The sequence below is a fragment of the Medicago sativa genome, chromosome 8 (assembly GCF_051527215.1).
Source record: "Medicago sativa cultivar Bolivia chromosome 8, Bolivia_mono, whole genome shotgun sequence".
Taxonomy (NCBI): domain Eukaryota; kingdom Viridiplantae; phylum Streptophyta; class Magnoliopsida; order Fabales; family Fabaceae; genus Medicago; species Medicago sativa.
In genome coordinates, this window is record NC_140756.1 from 53,420,622 (window position 1) to 53,442,486 (window position 21,865).

At 36.0% G+C, this 21,865-nt stretch overlaps 2 protein-coding genes and 1 pseudogene across 2 annotated transcripts; 2 read left to right on the forward strand and 1 right to left on the reverse strand.

Annotated features, from left to right (window-relative positions):
• Window positions 1-4,458: 4,458 nt before the first annotated feature.
• LOC146899512 (protein FAR1-RELATED SEQUENCE 5-like) lies at window positions 4,459-5,880 on the forward strand (annotated as a pseudogene).
• Window positions 5,881-6,979: 1,099 nt separating this feature from the next.
• Window positions 6,980-16,867, reverse strand: LOC146899513 (uncharacterized). The gene is made up of 2 exons (XM_085736800.1): window positions 15,970-16,867; window positions 6,980-7,047 (listed from the first exon to the last, which is right to left on the reverse strand). The coding sequence occupies exons 1-2, from the start codon at window positions 16,865-16,867 to the stop codon at window positions 6,980-6,982; spliced, it is 966 nt and encodes a 321-aa protein (XP_085592926.1).
• Window positions 16,868-19,617: 2,750 nt separating this feature from the next.
• Window positions 19,618-21,706, forward strand: LOC146899514 (protein PHYTOCHROME KINASE SUBSTRATE 1-like). The gene has a single exon (XM_085736060.1). It carries the CDS (start codon window positions 19,922-19,924, stop codon window positions 21,392-21,394), a length of 1,473 nt encoding a protein of 490 aa, XP_085592186.1. The 5' UTR covers window positions 19,618-19,921; the 3' UTR covers window positions 21,395-21,706.
• The last annotated feature ends 159 nt before the right edge of the window (window positions 21,707-21,865 follow it).

Here is a 21,865-nt window from a genome sequence, read left to right on the forward strand (position 1 = left end):
TTTCTTCTTAATATTTGCTCGAGTGTCGTATGAGATAGTTGACTGGTAACGGATGCGTCGGGCCACTATTGAGATGGCTTAACCCTTTAATGGAAAGACAAATTGTGTGAGACTCGGATTTGAAACTATGAAATGCAAATGATGCATGATGCTTATGCAAAAATAGACACATTTTTTTTTATTGAAGGACTTGTCAAAGTAATTGTAAACATTATAAGGAACATTGTTTCTTTTGATAATTTGAAATATTGATTGCAACTTCCTTAAGAAGCAAAATCAAGGAAGAAGACCCCAACAAAGGATAAGGTCTAGTTAAGACTTTTGAAAATGTATTTCTCGGTGTTCCTTTTACAAGGTACATACATCTGGTGTTTATAAAAACTTATCGAAGTCCTTCAGTATTTAATGAAAAAAAAGTTTATGAATGTATGCATGATTATGCAACAAGAATGGTGAAAACATGGTGAGGTTCAAGGTCCTTGATGATGGAGTCAAGGGTAAAACCCCACATGGTAAGGACTATGGTTTCATTTGTGCTTCGTAACAAAGGTTCTACCAAGTTCTCAAAGTTTTCAACCACTTCCGAATATTATCGGATTACGAGACTACTCCCGGTCCAATAACATTCGTAGGAAGGTCTCGTTTGAGTGTAGTATCGTGTATCAACCAATTCAAGACTACTCTTGATTAGCCACCGCACTACGTCCTAAAAGGCCAAGATGGGTTAAAGGTAACTAAAGGTCCTCAACATTAACAATCACTTGAAAATAGCAATGCCAATCACGACTACTCATGTCGACATAAATTACTTCCAAGAGACCTCCGTTGAGTGGGGTTATCACATGTACCATATCCCGAAACTTACTCTCGGTATGGGACTTTGATTATACCACCATCCTATCTTATGTTTCCCTCAAGTCCGGGTGTAGGACTTATCTCACCACTCACGTTTAAGAAGGGAGAAAGAGGAAGGAGGAACGCGTATATACACGAATTTCCATCTTTTATTTATTTTGATTTTTTTAAGCAAGTTTAAAGCACAGAATTTTAAACTAAACCAAGTTAGGCTTAACCCCCTTAAGGTGTCCCCAGTGAAGTCGCCATTTCTGTCGCGTCATTTTTCGGAGATCAAGACTATTTGATTATCTTTTGACTCACTTTTTATTTCACGACTTTGAAAAAAATTTATTTAAATTGGGGGGTCCGGGGGTTGGTTATATTTAGGGAAGGTATTAGCACCCTAAATATTCGTAGTACTCTACGAGAACCTTTTGGTTTTATTTAACGTTTTGAGCTTTAAACTTGCTTTGAAAGAAAATAATGAGATGTACATAAATGGTGAATAAAATAAAGAAAAGAAAAAAAGTTGATTTTAATTTGATTTGAGAGGACGAATCCTTTGCCTACGTACCCGTGAAGGATCAAAATCACATAGTTCGGGGTAGAAATTGTTTTTTGTTTGTTTTGTGTTTTTTATTAGTTTTTGAAAAGGGTTTTTAAAGGAAAAGCCAAGTGGCAAATAATTTGGTTTGTGTTTTTTAATTGAAGGAAAAGTGGACTCAAAGTATGATTAAAATTGATTTGATATTTGATTAAGAAAGAAAATAAAAAGAACGATCACTTGATTGAAAATCAAGGTTTATTATGAAAATATTTTTGAATTTTTGGTTATTTGCATGTTTTTGTTATTTTTGAATAATTAATGAAAATTAAGCTAACGAAGCAATAAAATTAAAAGCGCGTGGATTTTTGTAGTGACGTTGGATCACCACAAAATCCCTAATCTAATTTTTTTCTATTTTTTTGATATATATAAAGCGGTAAAGAAATAAAAGACACACACACACACTTTTCTCATTTATATTTACATTGGACCTAAATACATTCTATTTGCTGGAAAATAAATGACAATAATTAAAATGCTAAATAGAAATAAAATAAAATGCTAAAAAGAAATAAAATTCAAGAAAATAAAAGGAAGGGACAACCGAAGGGACAAAAATTACCCAAGGGACAAAATTCCGAAGGGACTTATTCCGAAGGGACAGAAAAAAAGAGAGAAGAAAAGAATAGCTCGTCAACACAAGCTAAATGAGGGAGAAGAGAGAAAAGTTCTTTGACAACTCAAGAGAACTTTTTGGTGTGTCAAATTGTGAAGGATGAGAGCTCTATTTATAGGTTCTAAGGTTGATGAAAAATGGAAAATTGGTTTAATGCACTTTGATGGGGATTTGAATGAGATTGATGGTTTTGGAATGTGATTTGAATGATTTTTCAAATGGAAGAATTGACATGTAAGAATGACATGATTGGTGGCACACTTGAGAAAGAAAAAAAAAATTGGACCTTGACACTATATTTTTTGACAATTTTTGGACTCATTAAAAAAAGTTAATAAAAACCTAAAGAAGTAATTAAACGAAAAAATAAAAATAAAAATAAAATGGTAAAATGGAAAATAAAAAAATATAAAAATCAAGACTGAATAAAAATGAAAGATAAAAATAAAAAATAAAAGTTAAAAAAAAAGACTAATAAATAAAAAAAGTGAGAAGAGGTATTGATGATGAAACGCGTTCCTGATGAAAAATGGGATGAAAAAGAGCTGACCCTGAGATTGTGCCTGTAATGAGGCGTGGTGAAGAGCAAATTTTTTGGACATGGACATGTTATTATTTTGGACCTATTTGACACTTTTGCTTTTGGACACTTTGGACAACACGTAAAAAAAACTAAAATAGGAAGTAACAAAATAAATAAGACTAAATGACTAAATTAATCTATATAAAATTTAAAATTAAAATTGAAATTAAAAAAATGGAAATTAAAATTAAAATTAAAAGAAAAATTAAAAGATGGAAATTAAAAAAAAAGACTAATAAATAATAATAAAAATTTTAAAAAAAGTGAGAGGAGGTCTGAAAAAAAACAAGGAATATTCCTAGTCAAAAGACATGTGTCAGTGGGACGTTAGGTCAAAAATTGGGGTATGACAGTGTGTCTTACTACATTTGATTGTGTTGTGGGGCATTTGAAACTGTGAATTCAATCCTACATATATATAGGATGAGAGAAAAAAACAATAAGTGGTTGACCTCGAGGTGAACCACTTGATTGTGTTGCAGATTAATCAAGCATAATGTACTTGCAAAAGTACAATAATCGATATTAGGGTTTATTATTTCATTGGTCATGCCTTGGAAGGCTCTCAAGGGTTGTATTTATAACCCTCTATGGGCCTGATTTATGGTTACTTAAGCTATAAGTAATGAGGGTATTTAGGCCGAGCTCTAGAGGCTTCTAGAAGCTGGCTGAGGCGGCGCCCTGGGAATGGCGCGCCTTGGGTCTTGGAGCCCTTTTGGAGGGCGTTGAGGCCTTTAGGAGGGTCTTTAGGCCTTTTGGAAAGGCTTCTAAGTTCTTAGGAGGATATTGACGGTCCACATAATATTAACAATAATTTTACAAAGAGCAGCGGTGATCCGAAATAAGAAAAGAGTGTTGGCGTATGGTATTATATTAATGGTGCAAGATATAAAGAGGTCGACGGATAGATAGAACAATACATCTTCATAATAGTGATTGAGGTGTTGCGTCTTAGGTTTGATTATTCCCGGTATCGATTTTTAAGGGGTAGTTTGACTTCTTTAAAAAAAAGAGTGATTGGGGTGCCGTTGCTGCACAAAACTTTAGTTGTGTACCATAAATGCCACACCTAATTATAATGGAAACACCAGTTAGAAAGAGTACACACCCAACACATTTTTGTTTTAGGTAGTTCATTTTAATTTTTTTTTCTTTTAGTGGCTTATAATTTCGGAGAGACCTTTCCAAATACACTTCATCAATGTAAGAAAATTGCTTTTTTGACATCAAATGTTTCCTAACAACACAAGTAAATGACGAAATAACCCCCAGCGGTAGTTAACTACCGTCGGGCTAACCGACAACAGTTAACTGCCGTTGGCTCCAAAGGTAGTTAACTGCCGCTGATTTTTCCCCCCCAAAACCAGTAAACCCCTAGCTCCTATTCACTCATCACCTTACCTCACCATTACCTAAACTCAAAAAATCCTCATTTCAAAAATGTTGTGTCAAAATCTTGGTTCCAAATCATTGCTGATCGATTGCTAGGATGTTTCTACACACAATATGCATCAAAGAACAGGTATTACAACGTTAAACTCCATTACATTTGATTGCTTTTTTCTGTTTTTTTTTGTACTGTCACGAGAATGAGCGGCAGTTAACTACCGCTGGGTATCATCGGCTGTTAACTGCCGCTGGTAACTTAGAAATTTTTTCAAAACTTCATTTGGCAGTGCTACTGTCTAAAAAAAAAAATTCACAATTTTTTTAATTTTGTTTTTGTGGTTTGTTTATGTTATTATATGATATTAGATACATGTTTATTAATTAGTTTACAAATTATATGTTGTTTATTTATAGATATGGTTGAGAATGTGGATGATGATCCGGGTGATCGAAAACACAGTGTTGTCGATTCCGTTAAGGTTGAAGCTCCTATTAAAGGTCGAAGCTTCTGTGAAGGTTGAAGCTTTCGTCAAAGTAGAAAATTCAAGCGTCAATTCCGATGTATGGAAACTTCGTGACAACGAAGTGGACACGGCTCATTTCTTTTCGACATGAGATACATGGAAAGATAAAAAGGAATTGATCGGTTGTGCCCGTCGACAAGCAAATAGGGATGGATTTACTGTTATCATTAGAAGATCTTGTGAAGGTAGAAATGTTATGTTGGAGTTGGTTTGTGAACGGAGCGGCGAGCACAAAGTACCAAATAGAAAAGTGAAGCATGAAGCAATGGGATCAAGAAAATGTGTATGTTTGTTCAAGGTGCGTGGATATGTCGTCAGGGAAGACAATGCTTGGAAATTGGCTATTCTTAATGGCGTTCACAACCATGAGATGGTGTCGTATGTAGCAGGGCACCTTCTTGCCGGAAGATTAACGGAGGACGACAAGAAGATTGTACATGACTTGACCGATTCTTCGGTGAAACCAAAAAATATTTTGACAAATTTGAAGAAGAAAAGGAAAGAGTCCATGACAAATATCAAGCAAGTCTACAATGAACGTCATAAATTCAAAAAGGTAAAAAGGGGTGACTTGACGGAGATGCAATATCTAATCTCAAAGTTGGAAGAGAATGGATATGTTCATTACGTAAGAGAAAAAAAGGAAAGTCAAACCGTTCAAGACATATTTTGGACTCATCCAACATCGGTAAAGTTGTTTAACAATTTTCTGACGGTTTTAATAATGGATTCCACGTACAAAACCAACTTGTATAGGATGCCATTGTTTGAAATAGTTGGAGTCACCTCAACTTATTTGACATATTCGGTTGGTTTTGCATTTATGACGTCGGAGAAGGAGGATAACTATACTTGGGCTTTGCAAATGTTGCTTAAACTTCTTGGACCAAATAATGATATGCCTAAGGTGGTAGTGACCGACAGGGACACGGGTATGATGAATTCTGTAGAAAATGTTCTCCCCGATAGTAGTGCAATACTTTGTTATTTCCATGTTGGCAAAAATGTTAGATCAAGAATCATTACCGATTGTAAAGTTAAACAAAATGTTGTTGTGGTGGATGGGCAAAAGAAGATTGTCGACGAGGAGAAGCATAGTAAGTTAGTTGATACCATATTTGATGCATGGGAAAAATTGGTTGAATCACCTACTCAAGAGTTATATGCAGGTAATCTATTGGAATTCCAAGATTCTTGTAAGGATTATCCAAAGTTTCTTCACTATGTTGAAACTACCATTTTGAAGCCTTTTAAGGACAAACTAGTGAGGGCATGGACGGACCTTGTGTTACATCTTGGGTGCAGGACCACGAACAGAGTTTAAGGAGCTCATAGTGAGGGCATTATCAAGTCGTATTTTCTTGACAGGATAATCAGGGAAGTGAGCTCTTATTCGAATTAGTTGAGCTAGCAATCTTGCAAATGCCTGGTTGTGAGTTGATAATAAACAAACATGTGACCATCTAGTCGATGCATCAATTAAAACCATAAAATATCTAATTGGTCCGCATGGTGGGTGTATTGGCCCACAAATATCACCATGTATACGCTCTAAAAAATTTAGAGATTCGTTTTTGATTTTCATTTGTGATGGTCGAATTATCATCTTCCCTTGTGAACAAGAGGTACATGAGAATTTATTAGATTGAAGAATCTCCTGGTTCTTCAATTGATGACCACAAGAATTATCAATTATTTTCGCATCATTATATACCCGGGATGGCCCAACCGGTCATGCCAAACCTCAAATTTATCATGATTTGTAAACTTTTGGTTTACAATTGCATGTGCTTCAATTGTACTAATGTAAGTGTAGTACAAACTACAAGAAAAGGTAGGCAGCTTTTCTAATACACATGTTTTATCCAATTCATGTCTTGTAATACAAAGATATTCAATACTTTCTTCATTTCTTGTTTCAAGATGATATCCATTTAGGCGAATATCTCTGAAACTTAATAAATTTCTTTTAGACTTGGGAGAATATAATGCATTATCAATGTTTAAATTTGTTCCTCCACACAATATTACATTAGCTCTTCCGGAACCTTAATTATTTTTGAACTTCCAGATATAGTACTAACATCGGTTTGTCGCTTTAGTAAATAAGAGAAATATTTTTTATCCTTGAAAATTGTATGAGTTGTTCCACTATCAGCGAGACACACATATCTCTATTATTGAGGTTAATGTTAATACTCATTCTATCTAAAAAAAAATGAACAAATAAGGAATAAGCATAAATGTGAAAATTAGATAAGCGTAATGACTAGCAATGAAGGTTGAAAACACACTTAGAAATAAAACTTTATTATCATTAGCATAAGAAAGATAAAAACATAACATAAAATCCTTTGTCATAGGATAATAAAAGACACTCTTTAAACATGATTATTTATTTATTTATTAGTGGGGTTCTATTTCTAGACACTTCCATCTCCAATGAGATGATCAATCTTTTCATCAGGATCAGCAAAGAAATCAACAGTATCTAAGTGGGTAACATCCATATTACCATAATCATGGTTATCATCTTCACATGCAAAAAAGTTTTAGCCTTTTTGTCTTTATTTTTAAGTGATTGTTGGTAAATGTAACGCCCGTCTTAACTATTTAATTAATTCAATGAAGTTTAGAATATATTTATAAATATATGCTTATATGATTTATAATTTGAGTAATTTATGTGATTTATGATTTGAGTAAGTTATACGATTTATGAAGAAATTATGTGGAGTATAGGATGTTGTGAAGTTGTTATGTTGGTGTGACTTATTTTATTATTAAATAAAATAAGATATTAGAAATAAAATAAAAATATTAGAAGTTAGGCTGTGAGGTGGAAAGAGTAAGTTTATAGGTGAGATGAGTAATAAGAGTAAATAAATAATACAGACATAAGTGGGAAACGTTTTTACGTGAAACGCTTTTGGAGAAAAGGGAGAAAAGTCAGAATAGGAGAACCAGAGGGAGAGGCTATCGATTCTGCAATTACAAGGTAAGGGTGAGACTAATTTTCATTACTATTAAGGGTATGATTCTATAGGATGAATTTAGCATGATTAGGTTAAGTTTTGGTGAGAATTGGGAATTAGGTTTAAGACCGAATTTGATGATTGAATCATGAAAAGATGTTAGGTTGATGCTAAATTAGTGTACAGAACTTAGTTATACCATAAGATGATAATTAGATGTTAAATTGAGGTTAGAATTAGGAGATTAAGTGAAAAGTTGGAATTTTTAGGTTTCTGGCCGTACTGACATTCATCGCTCGCACCTGCGAGCAAGAACACTCGCCTCTGCGAGCTAGAACCCAGAACTCGCAACTGCGAGCAATGCACTCGCAACTGCGAGTGACCTGTGAGCTCGCAACCGCGAGCAGAATAACTCGCCCCTGCGAGTAAATACGTAGGCACCCATAATGCACACTTTGCTCGCCATTGCGAGTGAAGTTACTCGCCACTGCGAGTTAGGCTGTTAGTTGCCCAAAATTGTCCCGATGCGATCCTTTCGCACGTGTAGTCTTGAGATGACCTTAGAAGTAAGTTAGAGAGCTGTTTAGGATGCTTTCATAAGCTCCGGAAGTCTGTTATGGTGACTGAAATTAGAAGTGTTGCTGCATGAATGCTATAATGATGTTTTATGATATTTATATTGATGTAAATAATTCTTTACATGAATGTTAACACATTCAAGCGTTGTTAATTGTTGTATGTTGTTGCTGTTTTCTGTTATCGACTGTTAGTGTCTTGAGGTTGCATGAGTCGGTCTATGTTGTTGGAATTTAAGAAGTTGTCCAAGATTATGAGTCATATGAGTTGTACACGTCGTTGTCTAAGTCGTTGGGAGTTGAGTTCATTGCATACTCATTAAAGTTGGGGGCTTTAGGCCCGGCAGCCTTTGTGCTCATTAAAGTTGGGGGCTTTAGGCCCGGCAGCCTTTGTGCTCATTAAAGTTAGGGGCTTTAGGCCCGGCAGCCTTTGTGCTCATTAAAGTTGGGGGCTTTAGGCCCGGCAGCCTTTGTGCTCACACGTTGAAGAGCCTATTATGCTCATTTTGTTGCTGATTGGTACCACATGCATTTGCATATCAAGAAGTTCATGATGTCTAAGTTGTCGAGTTGTTGTCGAGTTGATAGAGTTGCATGGTCAAGGATGAGTCGTGTTGTCAAGTTGTTGTTGAGTTGATAGAGTTGCATGGTCAAAGATGAGTTGTGTCGTCAGGTTGAGTGTTAAGTTGATTATGATTTGTGATGAAAATTAGTAATGATTTTTGATGATTGTATTTGTTATGACATGAAAAATATACTGATTGTTAATTGTTGACATGTTATTAATGTTTAAGTTGTTAAATGCATTTTATTGGATTATATGCTTAATGTATTGATTATGAAATCTCACCCCTTCTGCGTATATGTTGCCTCGACCGTGGGTAATGTGCAGGTAATAAAGATTAGAGGCGTTCATGAGTGGACTCTCAGTTGGTGTCTAGGTGCTCTGATACGTAACGGGATGGGGGCTTGCATTTACTTCTATTCCTTACGTGTCTCTTTCATGAACTAATTTATGAGATTTTTCAATAAGGCCTGCGTGCCAAGACTTTTAAACGTTGAACTAATTTCCGCTGCAATAGTTTAAGATTTTTCATGATGTTGAATTTGAAGGATTATTATTATTATCCATTTTATGATTTAAATGAAGTATGTGACATTCCGTTGTGATCGAAATACTCTGATTTTAAAATGAAATTTTTATGTTGGGAAAACGGGGTGTTACAATTGGTATCAGAGCAGGTCGGTCCGTCCGGCCAAGTAGTGAGTCGAGTTGTGTCTTTAGGAGTTGGAATACCACTATTATGATATTCTAAATGTCGTGTGTTGTGCAGAGAAGAGACCTGGAGGCTGCGAATCTTAATTGCTATAAGAGGACTAGAATGGCTGGAAGAAATGATGCTGCGATTGCTGCTGCTTTGGAAGCTGTAGCCCAAGCTGTGGGACAACATCCAAATGCTGGTGCTGGTGCGAATGCTGATGTGAGAATGTTGGAGACCTTTCTGAGAAATCATCCTCCTACCTTCAAAGGAAGGTACGACCCTGATGGAGCACAGACGTGGCTCAAGGAGGTTGAGAGAATTTTCAGAGTTATGCAATGTACTGATGATCAGAAGGTGCGTTTTGGAACGCATATGCTGGCTGAGGAAGCTGATGACTGGTGGGTGAGCCTCCAACCTACCCTAGAGCAGGATGATGCAGTTGTTACTTGGGCTGTGTTTAAGAGAGAATTCCTAAACAGATATTTTCCTGAGGATGTTCGCGGGAGAAAAGAGATTGAGTTCCTTGAGCTTAAGCAAGGAAACATGTCGGTGACAGAGTATGCAGCAAAGTTTGTGGAGCTGGCTCAGTTCTATCCACACTACACGGGAGACAATGCTGAGTTCTCCAAGTGTATCAAGTTTGAGAATGGTTTGCGTGCTGATATTAAGCGAGCCATTGGTTACCAACAGATCCGTGACTTTTCTGCTTTGGTGAGCAGATGTAGAATCTATGAAGATGACAGCAAAGCTCATTATAAGATTATGAGTGAGAAGCGGGGTAAGGGCCAACAAAGTCGCCCAAAGCCTTACAGTGCTCCTGCTGACAAAGGAAGAGGAAGAGCTAATGATGAGAGGAGGTCTAATAAGAAGGATGCTGGTGCTGAGGTTGTTTGTTACACTTGTGGCGAGAAAGGCCATAAGAGTACTGCTTGTACTAAGGATATTAAACGGTGCTTTCGTTGTGGCAGTAAAGGACATACACTTGTAGAGTGTAAGCATGCGGACATTGTGTGTTTTAACTGCAAGGAAGAGGGTCATATTGGGTCTCAGTGTACGAATCCGAAGAAGACTCAGACTAGAGGGAAAGTGTTTGCTTTGACTGGTACTCAGACTGAAAATGAGGATCGTTTGATCAGAGGTACTTGTTATATTAACAATACTCCTTTAGTTGCTATTATTGATACTGGTGCTACACATTGTTTTGTTGCTTTTGATTGTGCTTCTAAGTTGGGTCTTGCTGTGTCTGATATGAGTGGAGAGATGGTCGTCGAAACTCCAGCTAAGGGTTCGGTGACTACTTCTCTTGTTTGTTTACGATGTCCTTTGTCTATGTTTGATCGTGATTTTAAGATTGATTTAGTTTGTCTGCCTCTGAGTGGAATGGATGTAATCCTTGGTATGAACTGGTTAGAGTACAACCATGTTCTCATTAATTGTTTTAGTAAGTCGGTGCGTTTCTCTTCTGCTGAAGAGGAAAGTGGAGCAGAATTTTTGTCTACTAAGCAGCTGAAGCAATTAGAACGCGATGGGATCTTGATGTTTTCCTTGATGGCATCCTTATCATTGGAGAATCAAGCAGTGATTGATAAGTTGCAAGTGATGTGTGATTTTCCTGAAGTCTTCCCTGATGAAATCCCTGATGTACCACCGGAAAGAGAAGTTGAATTTTCTATTGACCTTGTTCCGGGAACGAAGCCTGTGTCTATGACACCTTACCGTATGTCAGCTTCTGAGTTGGCTGAGTTGAAGAAACAGTTGGAGGATTTGCTAGATAAGAAGTTCATTAGACCGAGTGTTTCACCTTGGGGAGCGCCGGTATTGTTGGTTAAGAAGAAAGATGGAAGTATGAGGTTGTGCATTGATTATCGACAACTAAATAAAGTAACTATAAAGAATAGATATCCACTTCCTAGAATTGATGATTTGATGGACCAGCTGGTGGGTGCACGTGTGTTCAGCAAGATTGATTTAAGGTCGGGTTATCATCAGATTAAAGTAAAAGATGAAGATATGCAGAAGACGGCCTTTAGGACGCGATATGGTCATTATGAATATAAGGTGATGCCTTTTGGTGTGAGTAATGCGCCTGGCGTGTTTATGGATTATATGAATCGCATTTTCCATGCATTTTTGGATCGCTTTGTGGTTGTGTTCATCGATGATATTTTGATTTACTCTAAGACAGAAGAAGAACATGCAGAACATTTGAAAGTCGTTTTGCAAGTGCTGAAAGAGAAGAAGTTGTATGCTAAATTGTCTAAGTGTGAATTCTGGTTGAACGAGGTAAGTTTTCTGGGCCATGTTATTTCTGGTAGTGGTATTGCAGTCGATCCATCTAAAGTTGAAGCAGTATCACAATGGGAGACTCCTAAGTCAGTTACAGAGATTAGAAGCTTTTTGGGTTTGGCAGGATACTATCGAAGATTTATAGAAGGATTTTCTAAGTTGGCACTTCCGTTAACACAGTTGACGTGTAAAGGTAAAACCTTGTGTGGGATGTTCATTGTGAGAATAGTTTTAATGAATTGAAGAAGCGTTTGACGACGGCTCCAGTTTTGATTTTGCCAAAACCTGATGAACCTTTTGCGGTGTATTGTGATGCGTCCAAATTGGGCTTAGGCGGAGTGCTTATGCAAGATGGTAAAGTTGTTGCTTATGCATCAAGACAGTTGAGAACTCATGAACGAAACTATCCTACTCATGACCTTGAGTTAGCTGCAGTCGTATTTGTCCTTAAGATTTGGAGACATTACTTGCATGGTTCGAGATTTGAGGTGTTTAGTGATCACAAGAGCTTGAAGTATTTGTTTGATCAGAAAGAACTGAATATGCGACAGCGGCGGTGGCTCGAATTGTTGAAGGATTATGACTTTAGTTTGAATTACCATCCGGGTAAGGCTAATGTTGTTGCGGATGCCTTAAGTAGGAAGAGTTTACATATGTCTGCTATGATGGTGAAGGAATTTGAACTACTTGAACAGTTTAGAGATATGAGCTTAGTTTGTGAAATGTCGTCTCGGAGCGTTAAGTTAGGAATGCTGAAAATTGATAACGATTTCTTGAAAAGTATTAGAGATGCACAGAAGGGTGATGTTAAGTTTGTGGACTTGTTGGTTGCTAGTAATCAAACTGAAGATGGTGACTTTAAAGTCGATGATCGAGGTGTGTTGAGGTTCCGAGGTAGGATTTGTATTCCAGACAATGATGAGATAAAAAGGATGATTCTGGAAGAGAGTCATAGGAGTAGCTTGAGCATTCATCCGGGAGCTACAAAGATGTATCATGATTTAAAGAAGCTGTTTTGGTGGTCAGGATTGAAACGTGATGTGGCACAATTTGTGTACTCTTGTTTGATTTGTCAGAAGTCGAAGGTAGAGCATCAGAAACCTGCTGGGTTGATGACACCGTTAGATGTACCAGAATGGAAATGGGATAGTATATCCATGGATTTTGTGACAAGTTTACCGAATACTCCTAAGGGAAATGACGCTATTTGGGTGATTGTTGACAGATTGACGAAGTCGGCACATTTCCTTCCGATTAATATTAGTTTTCCTGTGGCTCAGTTGGCAGAGATTTATATTCGAGACATAGTGAAATTGCATGGTGTTCCTTCAAGCATCGTATCAGATAGAGATCCAAGATTTACTTCTAGATTTTGGAAGAGTTTGCAAGAGGCTTTAGGCTCTAAGTTGAGATTGAGTTCGGCTTATCATCCTCAAACAGATGGTCAGTCGGAAAGAACGATTCAGTCACTCGAAGACTTGTTGAGAGTTTGTGTACTTGAGCAAGGTGGAACTTGGGATAGTCATCTTCCGTTGATAGAGTTCACTTATAATAACAGCTATCATTCAAGTATTGGGATGGCACCCTTCGAGGCTTTGTATGGTCGGAGGTGTAGGACTCCGTTGTGTTGGTTTGAGACCGGTGAAAGTGTGGTTCTAGGACCAGAAATTGTTCAACAGACTACTGAGAAGGTGAAGATGATTCAAGAGAAGATGAAAGCGTCGCAGAGTCGACAGAAGAGCTACCATGATAAGCGTAAGAAAGACCTTGAGTTTCAAGAGGGAGACCATGTGTTCTTGAGAGTTACTCCAACGACCGGTGTCGGTCGTGCATTGAAGTCAAAGAAGTTGACTCCAAAGTTTATTGGTCCTTATCAGATATCCGAGAGAATTGGCACGGTGGCTTATAGAGTTGGCTTACCACCTCATTTATCGAATTTGCATGATGTGTTTCATGTGTCGCAATTGAGGAAGTATGTTCCAGACCCGTCCCATGTGATTCAGAGTGATGATGTGCAAGTTAGAGACAACCTTACGGTAGAGACCTTACCCTTGAGGATTGATGATCGCAAGATGAAGACGTTGAGAGGCAAGGAGATTCCTCTAGTGAGAGTTGTTTGGGGTGGAGCGACTGGTGAAAGCCTGACATGGGAGCTAGATAGTAAGATGATGGAGTCTTATCCAGAGTTGTTTTCTTGAGGTAAATTTTCGAGGACGAAAATTCTATAAGTTGGGGAGAGTTGTAACGCCCGTCTTAACTATTTAATTAATTCAATGAAGTTTAGAATATATTTATAAATATATGCTTATATGATTTATAATTTGAGTAATTTATGTGATTTATGATTTGAGTAAGTTATACGATTTATGAAGAAATTATGTGGAGTATAGGATGTTGTGAAGTTGTTATGTTGGTGTGACTTATTTTATTATTAAATAAAATAAGATATTAGAAATAAAATAAAAATATTAGAAGTTAGGCTGTGAGGTGGAAAGAGTAAGTTTATAGGTGAGATGAGTAATAAGAGTAAATAAATAATACAGACATAAGTGGGAAACGTTTTTACGTGAAACGCTTTTGGAGAAAAGGGAGAAAAGTCAGAATAGGAGAACCAGAGGGAGAGGCTATCGATTCTGCAAATACAAGGTAAGGGTATGATTCTATAGGATGAATTTAGCATGATTAGGTTAAGTTTTGGTGAGAATTGGGAATTAGGTTTAAGACCGAATTTGATGATTGAATCATGAAAAGATGTTAGGTTGATGCTAAATTAGTGTACAGAACTTAGTTATACCATAAGATGATAATTAGATGTTAAATTGAGGTTAGAATTAGGAGATTAAGTGAAAAGTTGGAATTTTTAGGTTTCTGGCCGTACTGACATTCATCGCTCGCACCTGCGAGCAAGAACACTCGCCTCTGCGAGCTAGAACCCAGAACTCGCAACTGCGAGCAATGCACTCGCAACTGCGAGTGACCTGTGAGCTCGCAACCGCGAGCAGAATAACTCGCCACTGCGAGTAAATACGTAGGCACCCAGAATGCACACTTTGCTCGCCATTGCGAGTGAAGTTACTCGCCACTGCGAGTTAGGCTGTTAGTTGCCCAAAATTGTCCCGATGCGATCCTTTCGCACGTGTAGTCTTGAGATGACCTTAGAAGTAAGTTAGAGAGCTGTTTAGGATGCTTTCATAAGCTCCGGAAGTCTGTTATGGTGACTGAAATTAGAAGTGTTGCTGCATGAATGCTATAATGATGTTTTATGATATTTATATTGATGTAAATAATTCTTTACGTGAATGTTAACACATTCAAGCGTTGTTAATTGTTGTATGTTGTTGCTGTTTTCTGTTATCGACTGTTAGTGTCTTGAGGTTGCATGAGTCGGTCTATGTTGTTGGAATTTAAGAAGTTGTCCAAGATTATGAGTCATATGAGTTGTACACGTCGTTGTCTAAGTCGTTGGGAGTTGAGTTCATTGCATACTCATTAAAGTTGGGGGCTTTAGGCCCAGCAGCCTTTGTGCTCATTAAAGTTGGGGGCTTTAGGCCCGGCAGCCTTTGTGCTCACACGTTGAAGAGCCTATTATGCTCATTTTGTTGCTGATTAGTACCACATGCATTTGCATATCAAGAAGTTCATGATGTCTAAGTTGTCGAGTTGTTGTCGAGTTGATAGAGTTGCATGGTCAAGGATGAGTCGTGTTGTCAAGTTGTTGTTGAGTTGATAGAGTTGCATGGTCAAAGATGAGTTGTGTCGTCAGGTTGAGTGTTAAGTTGATTATGATTTGTGATGAAAATTAGTAATGATTTTTGATGATTGTATTTGTTATGACATGAAAAATATACTGATTGTTAATTGTTGACATGTTATTAATGTTTAAGTTGTTAAATGCATTTTATTGGATTATATGCTTAATGTATTGATTATGAAATCTCACCCCTTCTGCGTATATGTTGCCTCGACCGTGGGTAATGTGCAGGTAATAAAGATTAGAGGCGTTCATGAGTGGACTCTTAGTTGGTGTCTAGGTGCTCTGATACGTAACGGGATGGGGGCTTGCATTTACTTCTATTCCTTACGTGTCTCTTTCATGAACTAATTTATGAGATTTTTCAATAAGGCCTGCGTGCCAAGACTTTTAAACGTTGAACTAATTTCCGCTGCAATAGTTTAAGATTTTTCATGATGTTGAATTTGAAGGATTATTATTATTATCCATTTTATGATTTAAATGAAGTATGTGACATTCCGTTGTGATCGAAATACTCTGATTTTAAAATGAAATTTTTATGTTGGGAAAACGGGGTGTTACAGTAAAGATCAACAAGATGTTTTGGCGTACGACAGGTACGACTCCAATGGCCTTTGCCTCCACAACGATAGCAAATACTCTCATTATTTTTGCTTCTTTGACCAATCTCATTCTTTCCAACATTTTTCATCTTCTGGTGAGAAAATGTGTTTTTGTTACCTCCATTGTAATTACGATTAAGGGTTTTGTAATCTCCATTGTAATTACGATTAAGACTACGACCACATCCACGTCCACGTCCACGATCATGGCCACGACCACGACCACGAGTTTGTCCATAGTGATCATGCGTTGCAAAATTCACTTCTGGGAATGGAGCACTACCAGTGGGACAGGCCGCGTGATTTTTCATCAAAAGCTCGTTATTTTGTTCTGCCACAAGCAGGCAAGATATCAAGTCAGAATACTTTTTAATACCCTTTTCGCGGTATTGCTGCTGCAGGAGCACATTAGATGCATGAAAAGTGGAGAACATTTTCTCTAACATATCCGCATCAGTCACTTTTTCTCCACACAATGTCAATAGAGAAGTAATTTTAAATGCAGCTGAGTTATATTCGGTTACAGACTTAAAGTCTTGTAAACATAAATGCATCCATTCGTAACGAGCTTTAGGAAGAATGACAGTTTTTTGATGGTCAAACCTTTCTTTTAGATTGTTCCAAAGAATTTCTGGATCTTTTACGGTAAGGTATTCATTTTTTAGATCCTGATGAAGGTGGTGACGAAGGAATATCATGGCCTTAGCCTTTTGTTGATCAGTTGTTTTGTTTCCTTCTTTAATAGTATTTCCATGACCTTCGGCATTTAAATGAATTTCGGCATCAAGGGCCCAAGCCAGATAATTTTTTCCCGAAATATTAAGAGCCTCAAAATCAAGTTTTGCAAGGTTCGACATGATTCTTATCTATAATACAGAAGAGCATAATTAACGTTCAATATATATATATATATATATATATATATATATGACGAAAATAAAAATTCCATTTTAATTAATAGCAACGATTACAAAATATAATGATTACAAAACATAATAGTATTTAATCTAAGTCTCTATCAAAACAAAAAGTAACCACACAAGCTAAGCCAAATAATGGTAAAACGCAAATTATAGCTAATTCCACAAAATCTTTTCCTAATTCTTCAATATGGGTGAAAAAGATGAAGAACACAATAATCATAAGTAGTGTGATGCATAGGAAAAAGATTTTAGCCATTTTGTAAGTATGAGTAAATATTATGAGATGTGAAAATAATGAATGAAGGTGAGGTATTTATAGAGTGAATTTTGTAAAAATGACTGTTATTGTTACCGTTAATTTCACTGTTCATAGCCGTTAAAACACTGTTCATGCCCGTTGAAATCACTGTTCATGACCGTTGATTTCACTGTTCATGACAGTTGATTTCACTGTTCATGACTGTTGGATAATGAGAAAAATATTTTAAGTGTTAAATATCATATAAGTTCGGACACATGAGTAGTATAGAAAATCACAAGACAACATATATGGTAAATGAATATATATGATAATCACATTAAATTTTATTTATCTGTCTCATGAATCAATATTATAAATGGGGTTTTAGACCTCCATTAAATATAAAAGTTAGTATCACTACTCGAAATTATCTTTCGTGATAATATAGTATATATGAGGTTTTAGACCTCCATTAAATATAAAAGTTAGTATCACTACTCGAAATTATCTTTCGTGATAATATAGTATATATGAGATTTTAGATCACCACTTAAAATAATAATATCCATACTTATTATAGATCAGTTGACGAGTTGCCAGTTTTCTATAATAAGAGGTAAAGTAATAATAACAATAATAGCCACTCTAGTTATAAATCACTTGACGGATTGCCAGTTTTCTATAACCGGGGCAGATAATAATAATATTAAGATGATAAAGATAAATGATATACATAGTAATATTAAGTAATGATATTAAAGTGATGAGTAAAGGTAATATACCTAGTAGTAGTGTAAACTTTTGGTAGAAACTATCGTGCTGATAACGTGTTATAAAAATATAGATTGATGACTGTTATGAAAATATAAATGAAAGAAAGAGAGAAAAATGAGAGAAAGATTCGTTTCTTACTTCTTCATTTGTATTGCAATGCTCCCTATTTATAAGCATAGAAATGGGTTGGTGGGAGTATACAAATGGTTGGTGGGACATGGTTGGTGGGGCATCCATAATAAAATATTTATAACACATTTAATATTTTATTAGTATTGTAAAACGACTTATAATTTAAGATGGAGAAATAATTGATTGAGTGTGTTCAATTAAATGTATAAGTGTGGTATTTATAGGCAACACTAGTCCTATTAGTGAAAATATCATGGCCTACTGAATTTACCCTTTGCTCCGCCATTTTAATGTGTGATTCTTTCCGTTGGTGGGAGTAAGTGGCGCCCCATGTTTAGCTTGATATCCTCTTTGCCGAGTTTTTCATTTCCTCTATCCACATGTACTTCACTTCCTTGGAACATTGTTTCCATTAAAATAAATGTTTTAGTTAATGGAAACATGGAATACAAAGTAAAACACTAAAGTGTTAAGTTCCACTTGATTTAGACTATTTCTAACACTTCCGTAACTTTCATGATGAAATTATGTGGATTTGAGAAAGACTCGGTTGTTTAGTGTTCAACAATTTTTTCATTCCGCTAACCTTCATTTGGCTAAGTGGGATTTGTGTGTTTTCGGTTCTCAACTAAGCTTACTTTTTATTTTTAAGTATAAACAAAAAGTGTAGTATTTAACTAGGGTAGACTTGTAAAATAAAAAAATAAAAAATAGAGTAGAGTTAACAATGAGAGTCAAAACAAGTTAGACTTAAATTAGGAACATATGAACAGGGGTACTATACTATATTGAGGGAGGTTCTGCTTCCATTCTAGGTCTAGGACAAACATCGTATCATTTTTGTTTTGTCGGTTTCGAACAAAATTGTACCTAGTAGAATGTTTCTCTCTGGTAATTGCTACCCTCTCTCAGAAAGGAGACAACTCATATGGTTTCCAATATAATAGAATTATTAATTTTAGCATCTAAACTTGTTATCCATATTACTCACCAAATAGAGAAATATTATTTAGACAAACATTTTGTTTGTCCAACAACCTATTTATATATAGATGCAATTTTGTTTTTTTATTAGTTTTTTCATTCTTCTTGAATCAAATGAATAATTATAAAGGGAATGTTACCGAGTGGCTTTAGAGTATTAGCTAAAGTACTAAAAGTATAAAGTTTGTATAAAAAAAATTGTGTAATCGTTGCATTGATTAAAGAAACAACTTGTATTTTTAAGATTTTTTTTTAATAGAATTCTTAAACAATGCTCTTAGAACACTCGTTAACAAAACCTTAATTATCCTTAAAAAAACAAAACCCTAATTATAAAATACATTGTCAAACTTTGATTGTTTAAATAACATTTCTCCACCAAATGTATCTCTAATTCATGTTATTATGAAAACAAATAAAAATTTATAAAAAATATAGTTTATGAGCAATAAATCCACCTGAAAAATATGACCATGTGTCATGGCCCCTACCTGCTTTGACACTTGCATACTCCACTAGCCTACATATAGTGCTACTCCTTAACACACTACTCAACCAAACCAATCATCCCTTCACTTTACATTCTCTCTTGTCCATTTTCCTTTCCTCTCTCCAACTTTAGCCTTTTCATCACATATGATTAGTTTTCCTTTCAAGTTTTTTCCTTAACTAGATAAACAATTGTTCCGTACTTTTCTATCTCTTTGTTCTTAAACTTGCCATAATAATAATACTATTTTTCTATTCTCTGATTCTGTTCCTCTTTCTTGTTTTTCTATTATTAATCTTTCTTGAAACAAGTTGTTTTGGGCCATTTTCTCTTTTTGTTTGTGTACTCAACATAATTTCCATCAACAATGTTTACTTTAACTTCCACTACCAAAACCAACCTTCATCAAATGCAAACTTTCAACACTGAAAACAGTAACAATAAAAACCACCTCCATGATGCTGTTTTCTCTCCATACTTGAATATGAAAGAAGGAAAGTTTATACCAAAAATTGGTGAATCAAGCCAAACAATCAATCCCTTTATCAACCATAGAAACTCCCCTCTTCATCAAGTGGAAAAGGCAGAAGAAATTGGAGTATTTGGAGCTGAAAAATACTTCAATAGAGGAGAAGTTGATACTCCAAGACCTTCTACAAAGTACCTTCCTCAGAGAAAGGAAACAATGGCTATAGAAACTAGAAAGTACCAAGTTGAGTATGGAACTCCAAGTATTAGCTCTGTGTCAACATGGAATAGCCAAAATGCACTCTTAAAGAGTGGAGTGAGAAATTCTATAGGGAATAGCAAAGAAAAAGAGCATGGCAAGAGTGTTCTATCGAGTCTTCGTCTCAAATGCTCTTGTTCTGATAAGAATTCTGTTGATATCAATGACCATGCAAGTGAAATCAGTTTTAATAACAAAACTTCTAAGTATGGTGCAGTTCAAGGTAAAACAACGCCGAAAAAAGTGTTCAATCTTGGTCTTGATGATGATCTTTCAGTCAGAATAAGAAAGCCTAGCTCAGAAATCTTGATCAATAAAGATGTTTACTTTCAAAAGCAAGAGAAGTTAAGGGTAGGATTAAACAATGAAATGAATAGTTTGGCTTCTAACTCAAGAAATCATCTTGTTCAAATGCAAAATCCATTAGATGAAGAAAAGACACCAAGAAAATCACTTGAAGTATTTGGATCACCAAATCCAATATTGATCAATAACAAAAGAAGTTCATTGACCAATGATAAGAGGTTGATATTTCCAAAAATGGAAGAAATTGATAATGCAAACTATGGTGATGATGATGATGCTGCAAGTGATGCAAGTTCAGATTTATTTGAGATTGAGAGTCTCAAAGGAAAACCCTCCAACAACAATTTTCTTACTAGACAGACATCAGATGCTGCTTCAAGTTGCCTTAGCCCGAATTGTTACGCGCCTAGTGAAGCAAGCATAGAATGGAGTGTGGTGACTGCAAGTGCTGCAGTTATGTCAGATTGTGAAGATCAAATGTCTGAGTTTACAATAAGAAGTCCAATAAGGACACCAATGAAACCAAAGGTTGCTAAGGAGACACCGAGGCGGCGGCCTGGCATGTTGTTGGGATGCAAGAGCCACAAAGCTGTTAGAGTTTCTGGTGATGCCTTTATAACTTATGAGAAACAAAGTTTAAGTCCAAAAATTAGTAGCAGAAACAAAAACAATACTAATTCTCAAGTGGCAAGGTTTCCAGGAGAGACAAATTATGGTTCAAAAAGGCATGGACAACAACATGGTTATACCACACCACCATTGCAGGCCTCTAACTCGCCACATGCTTCAAAGTTGCTATACATTTAGCGATAGTATAGTATGTAACACGAACACTTCAGATTTGAAGACGTGACTATTAGTGTCTGGTGTCCGAGACACATGTGGTTATATTTAATAATGTTCTTTTATCAAATATGTTGGTGTCGTGCCTGGTGTCTGTGTCAGTGTTTCATAAAAATTTTAGACATTTTTTTGTTGTTTTGGAATATTTGCATTATGAAGTAGTATAGTGCAAAAGGCAAAGAGGTATGGCTTCAAAAGTAAGTGTGTTTTTTTGTTTAGTAATAATGTTGATGTATTTTTCAGTTGAATTTTATATAATATCATGTTTGCTTTTAGTAATGGCAGTTTATGGTTAAAAAGTTGATGAAAATGAATGGTTTGTAGTCATGCTTTTGTTCTCTTATAAAGAAATGGAAGTAAAAGATGGCCTCAAATTGTGAAAACATGGGAAGGTGTCTTTTCGAATGACCCCTTAAGCAAAAGATTGCTTGCTTC